This window comes from Rhopilema esculentum, chromosome 7 (assembly GCF_057945365.1).
Source record: "Rhopilema esculentum isolate cy_ngs chromosome 7, ASM5794536v1, whole genome shotgun sequence".
In the NCBI taxonomy this organism is placed as follows: domain Eukaryota; kingdom Metazoa; phylum Cnidaria; class Scyphozoa; order Rhizostomeae; family Rhizostomatidae; genus Rhopilema; species Rhopilema esculentum.
The window spans coordinates 4,890,386-4,905,916 of record NC_142821.1 but is presented as its reverse complement, the minus strand read 5'-3'; the positions used below and the strand labels follow the sequence as shown (position 1 = coordinate 4,905,916).

The 15,531-nt window shown below is 36.2% G+C and overlaps 1 protein-coding gene across 1 annotated transcript; it reads right to left on the bottom strand.

Annotated features, from left to right (window-relative positions):
- Positions 1–1,404: 1,404 nt before the first annotated feature.
- On the bottom strand, positions 1,405–14,248 carry LOC135683768 (uncharacterized). The gene is made up of 2 exons (XM_065199120.2): positions 13,143–14,248; positions 1,405–3,174 (listed from the first exon to the last, which is right to left on the bottom strand). Exons 1-2 carry the CDS (start codon positions 13,699–13,701, stop codon positions 2,918–2,920), a joined length of 816 nt encoding a protein of 271 aa, XP_065055192.1. The 5' UTR covers positions 13,702–14,248; the 3' UTR covers positions 1,405–2,917.
- Between the last annotated feature and the right edge of the window lie 1,283 nt (positions 14,249–15,531).

Sequence of the window (15,531 nt, the reverse complement as noted above, 5' to 3'; positions counted from 1 at the left end):
TTTAGAGTACACGTAGAGGAGGTAAAAAAGTTCTTCTACATAGCTGAGAGAACCCTTTTTGAAGTACTTGTGCAGACGTGGTATTGCAAAAATCATAGCAGACCAATCATACACGACCTTGTATAAACGTGTACATATTTAATTCATTTGTTTTTTGTAATTATTGCAAAAAACAATATACATAAGAAAGAAAACTGTTGGTATGATTAGATTCAATTAGCATTTATGCTAAGCAATTCAAGTCGTCCAATGTTGTGCAAAGTAACACAATTGCATTGGGCAGAGTAATGAGAGGTAAGCCTTTGTTAGTAAATTGAGGCCTCTTTTTGATGTTGGGTCTTTGATAGCGAGTCCTTGCATCAATGGATGGTGCCGGCTAGAAATTCATCGAGATATTATTTTACATGTCGAAACGTAACAGCATTTCTTTAAAAAAACAGAAATAATTAGCAAGGCCTTGTATGTGCAACTGAATCACTTGCTTTCAGATCTCTTCCTTGCGGTCGGCAGTCGAAGGTCCGCCATTTTTTGCAGGTTTAAGTGCATGAAAACACATAATTAACTTTACCTACATCTCGGCTATTAATGAACGTGCGTTTCCCAATGCTCACAGCTGACGTCATGCAAGATAAAGTCGTCGAGTAAACATGTAATTACCCAATGATGCTTCAAATATACTCAAGTTGGGTTTTAGAAACATGGGGTGAATCTATAGCTTTGGACTAGTTCAAGACTTTTCGTCACGATCTCAGCAAACATAATTTTAGGTATATCATTCACCGAGAAAACTATTCTTGATTTACCACGAACTTCAAAATGGTTTACACAGGGGTCTGGTTGGCTAGATTGTACATAGCTGCATAGCGATTTTGCGAATCCTGCATCAGCTCTTCCGTTTCTTCAATAAACACTAACTCACTTTCTTCTGCCAAGGTTCCTTTAAGGACAGAGGGTAAGACAGAGCTTTTGGAAATCTTGAAGACCTCTTAAAATATTGAATTAAAAAAGGATAGTTTCTACTAAACTATATAAAGTTTAGGACAATTTTACAGTATGGAATTCAACCCTTCTCCTGAATGCAATCATTTCTCAGCCTATCCTTGATTTTGCAGATCAACAGACATTCTAAGGTGCTCTTTCAGAAACCAAGTTAAAACATTTATAGAAATCAGACCAAAAGAGCATAAAATCGACAATAAAGTATAGTTTACAGAGCGTTTTCAACGTGGGAAGGTTTTGAATCTTTAAATAGAACATGATAATCTGCTACTGGTTACTTGTCATTGAAGAACCGATCTGAGCTGGTCAATAATGGACCTTTAATCAATGAGGTACGTTCATTGACAGTTTTAAAACTGACTAAAGTTGTCGATAAAAAGCTTCTTTCAAAAATATCTGCGCCGACAACAATAGATACCCGAGAATAGAAACATAAAAATTATTCAATGATTTTTCAGTTATTACACCAGTCATTCATTGATGTATGGTAAAAAGTAAAAGAATAACAATTCATTGAGAGGTAATTCGGAATCCGTTTGAATACTGCGTCAATATGAGTTACAAATTTACTTGGTTTAACATGTACTACAGCGAAATTGCCTGTCTTCGTGACCCATGTTTGCCGACTAAATTTGACGCCGAAAAGTTCAGGAATGTAAAGCGATAAGGAAAACGCAATTGTTTTTGGAATGCTCACGCAATAAAACAATACTAGAATGACAGCCTTCTAACAAGAAGACATGTGAGCATGCTTTCGATTTCATGGTTTTATCTTTCATCTTAAGATATTCTAGCCGACAAAGCCTTTATCCCTGTATTTCATGTCGTTACCATACTCTTTTTTAGCATGGGTGTTTCCAGTTTTCATGGAGGGATTCCTCGCATTCGGATCAGCTATTAATGGCGGGCACAGGCAAAGAACAGGCACAGGGTTAAATAGAATTTATGGCAAATTGCTACCACATATGCCAGTTTAATGGAAAATTGTTAGCTTATAAAATCTAGAAACTTACCAGCTTTGCGCCTAAAAGCTATGCCAAGGTAGAGGAAGGAACGAAAGAGTGTGTTCACTACCAATCCATGGCACAACGATGTTGAATTTCCTAAATAATGGGTTATCAACTTTATGTCACAATGGCGGAGGTTCGCGCAAAATTTACGCCTCTCGAGATATATACACTAGTACTTCGGGGGCCACATCAAAGTGGCAATTGCATCCACTCACGTTTCAAATAAATCCCCACGGACTTCTTTTTATAGTATAGGTTTTATTGCAGGTCAGAGTCCACGCTAACCTGAAGCTCTAAAATGCCAACTTTCACGAAAAAATGATATTCTACAAACTCCCAGTTAATTGTTTTTAGAATACAAATGGCTATGGTCAACATTTTGGAAGTTCTTTCAAGATTGTGCTGTTAAGATGGAACCGATAAACAAGAGTGGATTGGTTTGGCTCTTGTGGCTTAGGCAAATGGGACTGGGAAAATCTTTAAAAGACTGGGATAACTCAGACACCGCGGAGCAAGGGGGGCTGGGGGGGGGCTTTAGCCCCCACACTTTTTACAAAAAATGCCAAGTATTAAGTAATAAACTTAGACTCTCCCTTCAGGACCCCACTTTAAGTATACTCAAAATTTTTATAAGGGTAAAAATATGTGGCCCCTTATCGACCAACCACAGCACTAGCAAAAATACTAAGGTTTAGAAATATGAACTATGGGAAAAGTTTCAACATTGTTCATGAGACGTCAGCAGGCGAGCTTCTCCATTAGAGAAGAAATCATCTTTTGAGATGAGTTGTCAACTGAGCCTTTGAACATCAAACGATGTGGCCAAAAGAGTTGGACCAAATCGGGGTTTCTGGTGTAGATATGCCAGTAGGATTCTTACGTCGCCGGCTACGTTGTACTGCGTTCGATTATAATTGTGCATCTGGCTGGCTATCTTTGAGTTGCATTCTTCTTTCTTTTTTCGATTTCGTTCGTCGGTTCTGGAACCAAATTTTAATTTGTCTTTCAGTAAGTCGTAAAGTGTCAGAGAGGTCCTTCCTCCTCTCCTTTGTCAAATATCTACTGTACAGAAATTCTTTTTCCAATTCAAGTATTTGATTTCGAGAATATGTCATTCGTTTGCGATGTCTTGATTTCTGACGTGTTTCCCAAGGTGCTTGCTGAGCTGCAAAATTGAAACAGAATATCAGAATCGATGTACGAAGAACACCAAATCCGATTTCATGATGAAACTATAGAGACCCCGTTATCGGAATGAATGTGCTTGGCCTACACGATTGCTGTCTGGTGAAGGTACTGAAAGGTGTCCGAACTTTCTATCCTGTTCTGTTCTGGTTTAGTAAATGTATCGCTAGTTTATGAATGAAAATTTGTGAAAATCATACTTCTAAAATAAAACATTATGGAAACAACCTTTATCATTTCACGATAGAGCTAAACCATAATTAACAAATATCTTCTAAAATTTTAAATCCACATAATCAATTTTTCCTAAAATATTCTGGTGTCAATGTGAAAGTAACGCAATGTGCCAAGCAATGTGAAAATAACGGACAGAAGCTTGGGTCCTAATAAGCGACTTCTTGTTTTCTTTGAATGTCAATAGACAATGTTCAGTAATGAGAACTTTGTAGCAAGAAAGCCCAGCCCAAAACGAGGCTATTATTTTATACTGTATAAGGCAACGGACTGCCTAAAAAAGGAACAGGCTTCAAGTTTTGATGGCCTGAAAGAGGCAAGAAGCTATATGTCACGTTTCAAAGGTTAGAATTTCAAGAGTCCAAAAAAGTTGTCAACCTTTCTCCGGCTAAGCAATTTCTACTATAAAGTTTTCCTAATTTTTAATGGTTTTAAAGATTGGCGTGGTCAGGAAACTGGGGGTCCTAGACTAGTCTTGTTCCATTCTCCCTGCAACTCTGTTTTTCCCAAACATAATATGTAAATTAATTTTTCAAAATATGTAAATAATAAAAAATTAATGCCTAAATTTTACAGTGTAAAGCAGTTCTGCAAACACATTCAGTATTAAAAACAGGAGACTTATAATTATTATTTGTTCTTTAATTTTTTGTCTGAATGTGTTTTTGAAACCAAAAGGCAATAGACTTCCCAACGTCCTTAAGTTTCCAAATTTCTGGTCACCTTCCTCAATTTCTTGTTGTTTCAACAACCATCCGCCGGCCAGTGGCCGTGGGGCTGTGATGTTTTCCCGACTCTGAGAATTTCATAACCAAATTTTGCTATTAACTTATCATCATCCCCAAAGTCAACGAAAATGGCAGCTAATAAAAAAATGATACTACAATTTCGTAATCACAATATGCACCAGTATCACAGAAAAACGATTATTGTTTCTGTAAAGCATCCCATTAAAGGATTATTTGTAAAAAATACATCAAGATTTGACACCCTTCAAAAACTACCATATTGATGCAGTTGACCTCATTACGACATCACTGAATAGTTAATTGAAATTTAGTGTGCTGCTTGTGGAGAACTTCGCGGATATCACCCACTCAAACTCTGGTATTGCACAGACGGTGCCTTCCTTAAAAATAGACTATCGAGCCAAGAATTCACACAAGGCTAATGGGTCGATGGAAAAAACGGGAAATGGACCAAAGTAGTTCAAAGAAGTGAATGAATGATTTCTTACTGTAACCTCCCATTGTTTGAAACAAGACACTGACGCTTATAACAGTGAAATTTGGATATGAAAAAGACACATCTATACGCACGGAGATGGTTTCAGATAAAAAAGGTAATAAAAAAATTATTTTGACACACATGAAGGAGTTATGCCTTCTTTCAGTACGTCATTGTTAAGACAAATATTCCTAGAAGACGTCGTAAGGCTTGCATTTCTTAAGGACCTATGAAAACCGGTGGGAAGAAGGGCAGGTGCCCCAAAATTGTTCTACTTTATCCCCCTCTTTTGCCACAGACTTCAAGTTTGGTTTTGTTGATATGGGATGATACATATAGTTAACATCCTCCATCTCACATACCCGCTTCTCGAACAATTTTTATTACCCTTCGTTTGAGTGTAAGTCTAAGTATAGAAAAATCTTTAATTATTGTGGCCATCCGCTATCCCGAATATATTCCTATTTGACGTCATAGTTCGAGATATGGGATATTAACTGTACGTCTTAGGCTATCCACATCTAATGGGTAGATGAAGGGTTGGTTTCACTAACTGAATTAGCAAGATAAAAGGGATAGTTTCATGACAGCATGGATTGATGAAAAATTGATGATAAAACTTTATTTCTGCCCCTTTGATGCAAGTCATGCTGACTTTTTATTAAGTTGTTTGTTAAGTTTTGATCCTTATCACTGTAGACGTAATTTTATCAATTCATGTTAAAGTTTTTGCGGCTTAGGGTTATCACAAACTTTGCTTTAGGATGTAATCAAAATTTGATAAATGTGAGTGGCTGGTCATCCGTTATTGCTACCATTTCATCTTTTCTTTCGAATGCTTCTTCAGGTGCCAAATTGCTTCAACAATGCCTATTTGCATGATACAAATACCTCTATAATATTAATGCCTACAAAATATTTATATTTAAAAAACTCAAGTAATTCAATGGAAAAAAATTGCACAATTAAAAATTGAAAATTTTTTTTGGAGGTTAAATTGGTTTTATTGAAGCAACGTAGATATCTAGTTGTTGCGATTGTACATTGATCGGTACCACAAGCCAACAAAGAGTCTTAGAAGACTGAAAACCACACCCTTATAGACAGGCTACACCACTTTTCCAGACAGGCTCTATCTGCTGTTATAAAACACCATATGCCAATACATAAAGACAGGGAAGTTATTCATCGACATGATTTACTTTTGGAAATGGTCGCCTTTTCCAAGTAAAAAAGAAAATACACACTTTTCTTTTTATAAGAACAAACTTCACATGAATATTGAAAAAACTGGTGAATTTAAGAATGAATTAAGAACAAAAGTTAGGCACAAAATCTACCAACAGTTTGACTTTTCATCTACCTGTGTTTTTTGAGCAAAAATACTTTCCCAAAAATAGACGAGGAATATGGATTTACCGTTAATGGTGTCATCAAGCTTCTATTGAGCTAGCACAGGGGGGGGGGTCACTTGAAATTTTATAACTATATACGGGGGCTCCATCCAATAATTATGGGCTAGAATGTTCTTTGTGATGTGAAACTTGGCGTACCAGATTTTAACAATATACCTTTTTGATACTTATACAACTATATGCAACAATAGGAATAAAAGAACATATGTATCTAAACTTATTATTATAAGAAATAGTCTAAGTTACAATGATAAGTGGTCTCTTATGTGCTCAACAACAAGATACTTTATTTTGGAATTTTTTGGGTATTAGATGATAATTTTTAGCTGATTATTTTTCAGGTATTAGCGACTCTTTTTAGCTGACAATTATAGGCCTGCAAAATTTGTTTTCGATAGTTTTAGGTGAATTTTGCTAGTTGCGGATAGACCTTCTCAGGTTTCATTCTCTAAAATACTTGACGAAAGCAAAATGATAAAAACTAAAAAGAGCATCGAAAACAGATAACAATAAGATAAATCATCATCCGATGCCAATGATCATGAGATTATTTGGTTTCAAACATCATCCTTGCTGCAGAAAAATCAACTATGCTATTGAACTGAAGAGAAAGCTGAAAAGTTGTCTTTCAGAATACATTCCTAAATTCTAAACCTGAACCAAAGTGTGAAATTAAACGAATTTGACAGTCCTAAAGATTAGGAAAATATTTGATAAAGTTCTTTGGTCCTCAAAAACTCAATTTTCATAACCAAATTGCTCCAAAAAACAGCTTCGTAGCATGAAGTAATACTTATCAAATAGAACAATTGGCAAAACAAAAAGTTAAATTAGTCTGCCATAAAGAAAAGCTTCTCCTCTAAACACAGTCTGTATGAGGAAACGAAGACGTCCTTGTATTTAAAACCACAGCTTGAGAATAGACCTGGCCCTGTTGAAAGCCCTCTGTGAAAATATTCAATTTCCATAGGCTATCGTGGCAATAAATACAATGGAAGGTTGCTGTTGTCGATACGCGTTTTTTTAATTATATGGGAGAATCTCTCTCTCTTCGCAGATCGCCTTTTCATGCAGCACTTGAAAAAGAAAGCAGTAATTCTGCACGCAGTACCTCTACACGCAGTAATTCTGCACGCAGTACCTCTACACGCAGTACTTCTGCACGCAGTACCTCTACACTCAGTACTTCTATACGACGTACTTCTGCACGCAGTACTTCTGCACGCAGTACTTCTACACGCAGTACTTCTACACACAGTACTTCTACACGCAGTACTTCTACACGCAGTACCTCTACACGCAGTACTTCTGCACGCAGTACCTCTACACGCAGTACTTCTGCACGCAGTACCTCTACACTCAGTACTTCTATACGACGTACTTCTGCACGCACTACTTCTGCACGCAGTACTTCTACACGCAGTACTTCTACACACAGTACTTCTACACGCAGTACTTCTACACGCAGTACCTCTACACGCAGTACTTCTAAACGCAGTACCTCTACGCCCAATACCTCTATATGCAGCACCTTTAAATGCAATACCTCTAAACAGATCACCTATATGCACAAGAAGCTCTGTAAGCAATTTTTCTGAAAAAAACAAACAACTCCTCTAGACAGAATCGAGTACCATTGGAAGTTAAGAAATTGTTTCCGCTTTGTTTCACTATTAATCTAATTTTCATGTTATTTTCAAGCATTTATAAACCAATATAACTAAAAGCCATAATACTAAAAGGAAAAAATTTTGAAAATTTGCTTATTGTCTCTGCTTGGAGAATTTAGAGAAAGCATATTGAAAACCTATATGAAAACTGCACATCAGCCAGGGGACTTTTGCCAATTAAGGACCTTCAAATAAAAGAAACACTCTGTAAAAGTGTAGGAGCCATTTCAACTTGCTACAGAAAATCGCAGGATCTTTTATAATGTGGGTTGTACTGTGTGCAAGAAACGTTCCTATAATAATTGCATCTAAACTAAAGTGATCCAGTAACATGCTCCACAACGCTTAAAAATGATAGGGAAAAAAGAGAAGGGGTAGGAAAATTCAAACAGTGATATAAACCTAAACAAATGCGTATTAGTTATGGGATATAAAAGGGTTGGGGATATAAATTCAATTCGAGTATGAGATCCAAAGCCCAATACCATATCAGTGGTTGTTCAACAAATGCATTTCTCACGGCAGTGTTCTTAGCCACGCTCAAAGGCAAATTGGTAGGCCTTGTAAGGCCCTGTAAGAAAATGATTTATGTAGATTTTCCAGAGGTGTTTTAATCTGGCATTATTTGAATTTACTTTCCTATCTAAAACAGACTTAGTCCTGTAAATCATCTTAAAACTACAGCTTGGGTCTTATTAAATTTAAAAGGGTGCGAATAATATTATGATGACAAATAAAACTCAAAAGATTTTGCTCTATGAAAAAGTTTGCGGTAAGCTATGGAATTACCAGTTGCACTACCAATATAAGAGATAGATAGAAGCTTGAATTTGTATGAAATGTTCAAATGCGAAGAAAATTGAACAAAATCTCATAAATTTTAACTGATAAGCGTGATAAGCGGAGATGAAGAGCGAAAGTATCATATTTTGATAAGGGAACATAGACGATTAATAAATGAACCACACAGTAATTGGTCGGAGGTATGTGAGTAAAAATACTGTCGCGACGAAGAGCCCGCAATGCCGTCTAATACCTCTAGATAGAATTCTTTAACAACCTGCATCAGCATCCCGCAACACAATCTAATACCTGAAAGCCAGTTTGATCTAAAAATAACAATCTGCATCAAACGAGGAAGCACGAAAGGTATCGAAGAAAGTGACTTTTTAGGCCATCTTTAAATTGGTGGCTAAATGATAATACCCCGTTCAGTTTTCGCAAGCTAAATGTCACACTTTATATGGAAAGCTTTTTAATTGGAAGTTTGTGTGGAAAATCTGTTTTTATTTAGGTAAAATGGAAATGTAAAAAATTAATGTAAGGTTCCCAGTATCTATAGTTCATGGAAAAAAGAAAAAAGATTAAATTTCTTATACCAAGCAGGGAGAGAATCATTTTTAAGTATGAGATAGTGGGATTTAACGAAAAAAGTAAAATAGAAGATTATTAACGTAGGAAATTAGACGACAAATATAGAAAATTAACGACTTTAAATGAAGATTCGACAAACTGTTTCCCCACTTAAGTAATTTGCTAGGAGCAGCTCAAGTTATTTTTTCGAAAGATTCAAAACAGATCTGCTAGCAATGATTAAATGAGCACGTTTAGTCTCTGGTTCCGTAGAACCTTAAATTTTGTAATGCGTTTCACAAGAAGTAAATAAATAGCACGTCAGCTACTTTTTAACTGCCATTGCTATGCTTGCTACCATTTACCTGTTATCGATCCTTTTAAGATATTGAATAACCCCTTTCGAGAATTCCGTGTCTATGAAAAGTTAGCTGTAAGAACGACAATACTAAAAACGTAGCACAGAATGAACAATAAAAAATGCTTGACCATCGTAATCTTCAAAATATCTGAATAATGGAAGAATTACGAGTTTATTACAATGGTATAAAAGATGTCGGAAACGAAAGGCACAACGAAAACCAAACAGGCTTTCTCTGAACGCAAAATATTTCACTTTTGTGACTGACAAAAGAATTCTTACGTGGAAATAACCTGAAACAGGGAACGTTCGCACAGTAAACAAAGCAATGTCATCAAAATATGACGTTATTAAAAACAAACATTACATATCGACGTTTGAGGCCAAATAGGAGAATCCAGCTTTAGGCTTGAAAAATTTTAAGTCGAATAACATATGGATCTAGAGCAAAAGTATTTTGAAAATAAGAAATAACTTAAAAACATTTTCTCGATGTCTTTTGAAAATCCATACCTTAAAATTTTGTGATCAAGTGTGGATTGGCAGCCAAAAAGAATTGAATATAATCGAGAATTGCCTCATTAAGTTTAAAAGCAACTTGATAAAATTCATTATTGCCCAGTCTGTTTCCCTTTTCTTCATATAGAAATAAGTTAAAAACAAACGAAAGGTTCGTGGAAGAAATAGTTAACCCAACAAAGTTACTAATGACTTTCGATTCAGTTATTTTGCCATGAATTGAAAAATATTACGATAAAATACACAAACCCAGCTCAGTGTCCCAAAGAAATCGAGATTTTTCTTTCATATCGACCAGACTACTAACAATATATTAAAAAAGTGTTTACAAAGTTTGGAATAGAAAAATAAAACAAAAAAGAGTGTTTTTAAAAGATCAAAAGTGATCAAGAAATATTCTGCAAAGAAAAAACTTTCCTAATCTTTGGCTATGGTGCTTGGTGGCACGGTCTTTTGGTTCACTTTCAAACTAACAAACTTGTCAAACTTCACGATGTCCAAGTTTGAAAACTCTTTGCGTTGATAGTGTACAATAGTTTTTCTTTCCAATACAATCATAGCGTTGTATCAAAATTGTAACGAAATTAAGCACTTTATCACATTCGTGTATATATTCCTTATTTTCGTTTTCTTTCCGTGTAGATATTCCTTATTTCTATAGTATTCTACATGTTAAAATGAAATTTTGAACACGTTTCAGTTCCCGGTAGGCTCAGTGACAAAATGGTCGTAAGGGCAATCGAGAAACTATAAGAAAATAGCAAAGAGCCAAAAACGTATTACGAAATAGTAACAATCGTAATTAAAAAATCAGTTACTGAAAGAAGCAAACGTCTTCTGTTTACGAGAAATAGAAATATTGGTTTTAACAACTTCTCGAATCGATTATATTGATGATACAAAGCTTTAATTTTTATCAACTGGATTGATAAAAATTTTTGAAATTATTATGTTTTACTATAATTTTGATTGAAGCGTTCCTTTCCTTGCATCTGGTTGATGCTACGTCTCACAGCCGGGAGCAATTTATGAACCCAAACAACAAGAAAGTGCAAAAAAATTAAATAAAGCAGATATCAAATGAACCACACGCAAAGGTTCATTCTATGGATTCTGGAAAATCTTGACTGCTGATAACTTGCAAAGCATGTGATAATGCTAGAAAGTAGAGGCGAGTAAGATGCAGAAATCTTTACTGTATCATTACTTTCTCTGATGATACAGAGCTGCGTTTAATCACACTAAGAAGAAATGTCACTAACAGTTTCGAAATTTTGAAATATACTAAGGTATGGATGTATAAAGAGCATAGCCAGGCTTTCAAATGGGTGAGACAGCAAGGAAAATAGAGGGTATCCCTTCAAAATCATACATAAGGACGCAAATCTGATTAGTAGTGAGATGGACCTTGATACACGAAAGAAAACTGATGGTGGACCTTGTTTTTTACTTTCCCAGTGCTAACGACTCTACCTAACAACCAGAACTGACGCCTTCAACGATATCAATGTGTTTCGTACACATCAAAAGTAGGTATTTTACAAACGCCCTTGCATTTTCACTCGTCCACCAGTTAGATATGAGACATAGTGTTTGTGCTTGGCACTCTCTAATCAAAGATTTCTCTTCTCAACCTATTCCAGCTCTGACAACGAGGTTCTTCTGTAAGCTAACTAAAAGCTAACCTAAGTTTCATCATGATTTCATATATATACATATATATATAAAAAACTTTGATGGCAAAAACAGACATTCTATCTTCCTATAATCTATCAGACTTTGCCCAGAGCAAAACTTTCAAAGTATATGGGTTACTTCCAGATATTATTATATTTCCACATAAACTCAGCCTCAATTACCTAAACTCCCTTCACACCAGTTTTCTCCATATCGCTCTTAAGAAGAAAACAATAGTCCCTCTCGTTAACATAAAGTAGCATCATTTGAAGATTATAATTTTATTGAAAGAAACTAATATTGTACTTGAAAAGCTTTTAGTTTGCTTTAAGGGGTTATCTAATCCACAAAACGTAGAGTTTTTCTTATCAGGGTTCTAATGAAAGGGTTCACAAAGGCATTTTACCTTTTACGCTAGGGCAGCTAAAGTTTATACTAAGGGCCAGCTTTACAAACAAGTTCATTTGAAGTAACGTCAAACAAACTGTTACATCTTATGGAGTATGAGCCCATGGCATTAGGATACAAGTAACTAATAATTACAGCAAGGCTTTTACAGGCCTTTTGTTTACTTGTGATCAACAAACAATCATCAAAATAGGCAAATGTTCACAGTATAGAGTTAAGGATGATTGTGCAGGTAAAAGATTTATGATTTATGTGCAGTCCTAGAATCCCCCTTTCTATTTATTAACTGGAGCAGGCTATAAAGCATCATCTTATGCTTATAGACTTCAGATTATTTTATGCACTTTTGATGTACAAAAAGGTTATTCAATTAACGCTGTGGCTAGATATTGTGTTCTTTATACTAACTCTGCAGTCAAGAGATACGAAACATGTATCAATGGCAGATGCTGCAAACCTGATTGCAACGAGAATGCAGCACTGTTAAACTATAAATTTCATAGGATAATCACTGTCAAACAATAATTTTATAAATTGTTTTTAAGAATATGTTTTTAGGGGATGTTTTAACGTGCTCCAATTGAAAGATAGAGTGATTTCTGGAATGGGAGATTAGTTTGTTGTTGGCCATAAATTGCATACTGCATACTGGTCACAAGCACATAATTACTAAAAACCTTTTTAAAATGCCCAAAGATGGAACATTTGAATCGAGTGTTGCATAAACGGGCGCAAAATTGGTACCCTACGCGATAGGGATGGCCGGACACCTTAGGCTGAAGCCAGAATATCAGATGCATGCACAGAATTACTCTAATGCATATTGTAAAATTTGAAAATCCAGCAAAAGAGTTCTGTATAGGAATTTTTTCCAATGCGACAATGGTAGTGATTGTCTTAATAGAAAATAGAAAGCTGCAACTAATCGGATTAGAGAATGCTTTTAAGCTAGGTAATGGTAGTGGCAGAGTGGGATTCTCTTGTTGTATGCAACAGGCAAAAACATGAAGCCATTGCAAAGGAAACTTCAGACCTGAAAGTGACTGGCGAATGGAGAAACAACCAAAAAGATAGTGCTTAATACCTCTTTCTGCATCTAATCGGTAACTGCCATCCATGTAGGTCTTGGCATATGCACACGGGTTTCTAGGCTCGACAATCTCTTCGTCTTCGTTGCTGTCTGCATCTGTTTCATAGTGTTGAAGGGCACAAGGAGGATAATACTTGTAGTCGCCGTTATCAGGAGAGAAGCTAGTTTTAGTTATCACGGTGTTTGCACTTGATTTATAGTCGTAGCCATTGCTATAAATCTGAGTAGAATTCTGCGAATGGAGGTTGTTAGATCCTTCGTATTGCTTGCCGTAATAGGGCAAATAGCCGTTCCTTTCTTGTTGTTGATTACCAGGCTGATAACAGCCCTCTGTCTGCAGAGAACGGTGTTCGTACGTTCCCCTCTGCTGTTGGCCTTTGTAAGACGAATACGGTTCTGGTTGAAAGCCGATTACTTGATGATAGTTATTATTATTACTGTCCATATTGTTATTATACTCCGATTGCCTGCTTTGGCTGTACAAGTCCGCATATGGGTACCCACCATTGCTTGAATAACTTCTTTGGCTATATACACCAGGGTGGTACATCATGATTACTGGATGAACACCGCTGCTTTAACAAAACATCAACTGCCGCGAACAAGTGCTACTGTCTGTTTTGTACTAGGTGCGCGCGACCAACCACTACCCGCTGACAGGGTAGCCAATCGGCCCATTCAAGTGGGGGTATGATATTGCAGCCAATTATGCCAGCGTGTCTGTCAGTCTTTGGGCGGCCTGTCTGCCAGACAGAGAATGCCAGAACAGGAAACGAAAAGACTCTAAAACATTATTGAGAAGTGTTAAGAGACGCAGAAACGTTACTTCTCCAAAACCTGCACGATGATGAATGTTGTGGAGGAGGATTTTCGCCTCAAAACTTTAGAAACGTCACGGAATTTGCATCCTCGTAATTCGTATTCTTTAATCATCTTGCAACATCTTCTTTCCTTGAATTAAGCTCGAGGGTAAGTAGCCCTGTTGAATAATAATGACATCACACCAACGAGTTATCATTGCTTATGGTTAAGGCTAGTTTCCGCTCCTGCACAGGCCACTGTTCTGTGTGACCACCGTCAACCAAGTGCTTTTACGATGGCTGTAAATGGAGAAAGAAGTATTGTTTTTCTTATTTCCTCTAATAGGAAATTACATTTTGATGCGTAAGGTGAAAAATATTATCAATAGGGAAGACAACGTCTCAAATAGGTAAATATTTGCTATCAAAGTTTAATAATTTTCAGAAATCCTCTTTCCAGGGTCAAAACTAGTAGAAAGGACATTTGGGGTACAGAAGATTGCCAAGGATAGACCTTATAACCAAGGACCAAAATACGACTCATTGTTTGGGGAGCCAGTCCTGATAAATTAGTTTAACAATAGCAATTTTTAACGATATAAAAGCATTTTACTCACACTACAAAAATTCTGGGGGCCAACACCCAAAAATTTCTTCCCCGCATCCCTGTCCTTGCTTATTGTACAATCCTAGGTGACCAAAACAGAGGAAGAGCTCCTAGATGGGACTGACTTTCGGAACAAAGTTTCCGCAAATGCACGTACAGGTAGACAAAAAGCGAGAATCTGGAAATATTTGGAGCCATTATTTTGCAAAGCAATATTTCTAAACGGATTACCATTTTTTTATCTATGAGAAGAAACTTAAAACCTTATTTTTCTTTGAAAATGTTTATTGAATTTCTTTACGGGACTATTGAATTTCATTGAAAAACGTTTTACAGGAATATTTTAAAGTCGTAAAATTCGCTTTATGCCTGTAACCAAATTTTTTGCCAGGGCACATCCCCATAAATCCGTTCAAGTGCGCGTTTGAAGGGTAGCTTATGCACTATGATAGATGGCAACTGCCCACTGCCCCTTAATGACCGTTGTAGATATGGTGAGAGGATCTGCACGTTTTTCTCAAAGGCCAAGACACAAACAGACAATTGACAAAACTGGCATACACGATAATTTAAAAAATCAACTCAAAGTAAACAGGAACTGTTAATCAAACGAGCGTTATGGATGAGGCGAATAAACATTGAGGAATACAGGATTTTAAAGCTAACAGCAAGGAAAAAGGGAGAGGAGGGCAAAGTGCTTCATCATTTTATTCCACTCTTATGTATAAGAAAAAACTTAAAGCAACACAAGCCTAAAAACTGTAAAAAAGATCAAGAACAACTGAAGAATAAGATGAAGCTGAGATGCTGTAAACGGAATTTTGAATAACATATTGTTACAGATGCTTTTAAATCAATGTCATGACCTGCCAAAACATCTTTGAAAAAATCATTGTTATTTTGTAAGAAAAATAGGTAATTTATCCATAAAAGCATTTTGTTGGGGATCAGGCACCAGGGATGGCATATGTTTTAC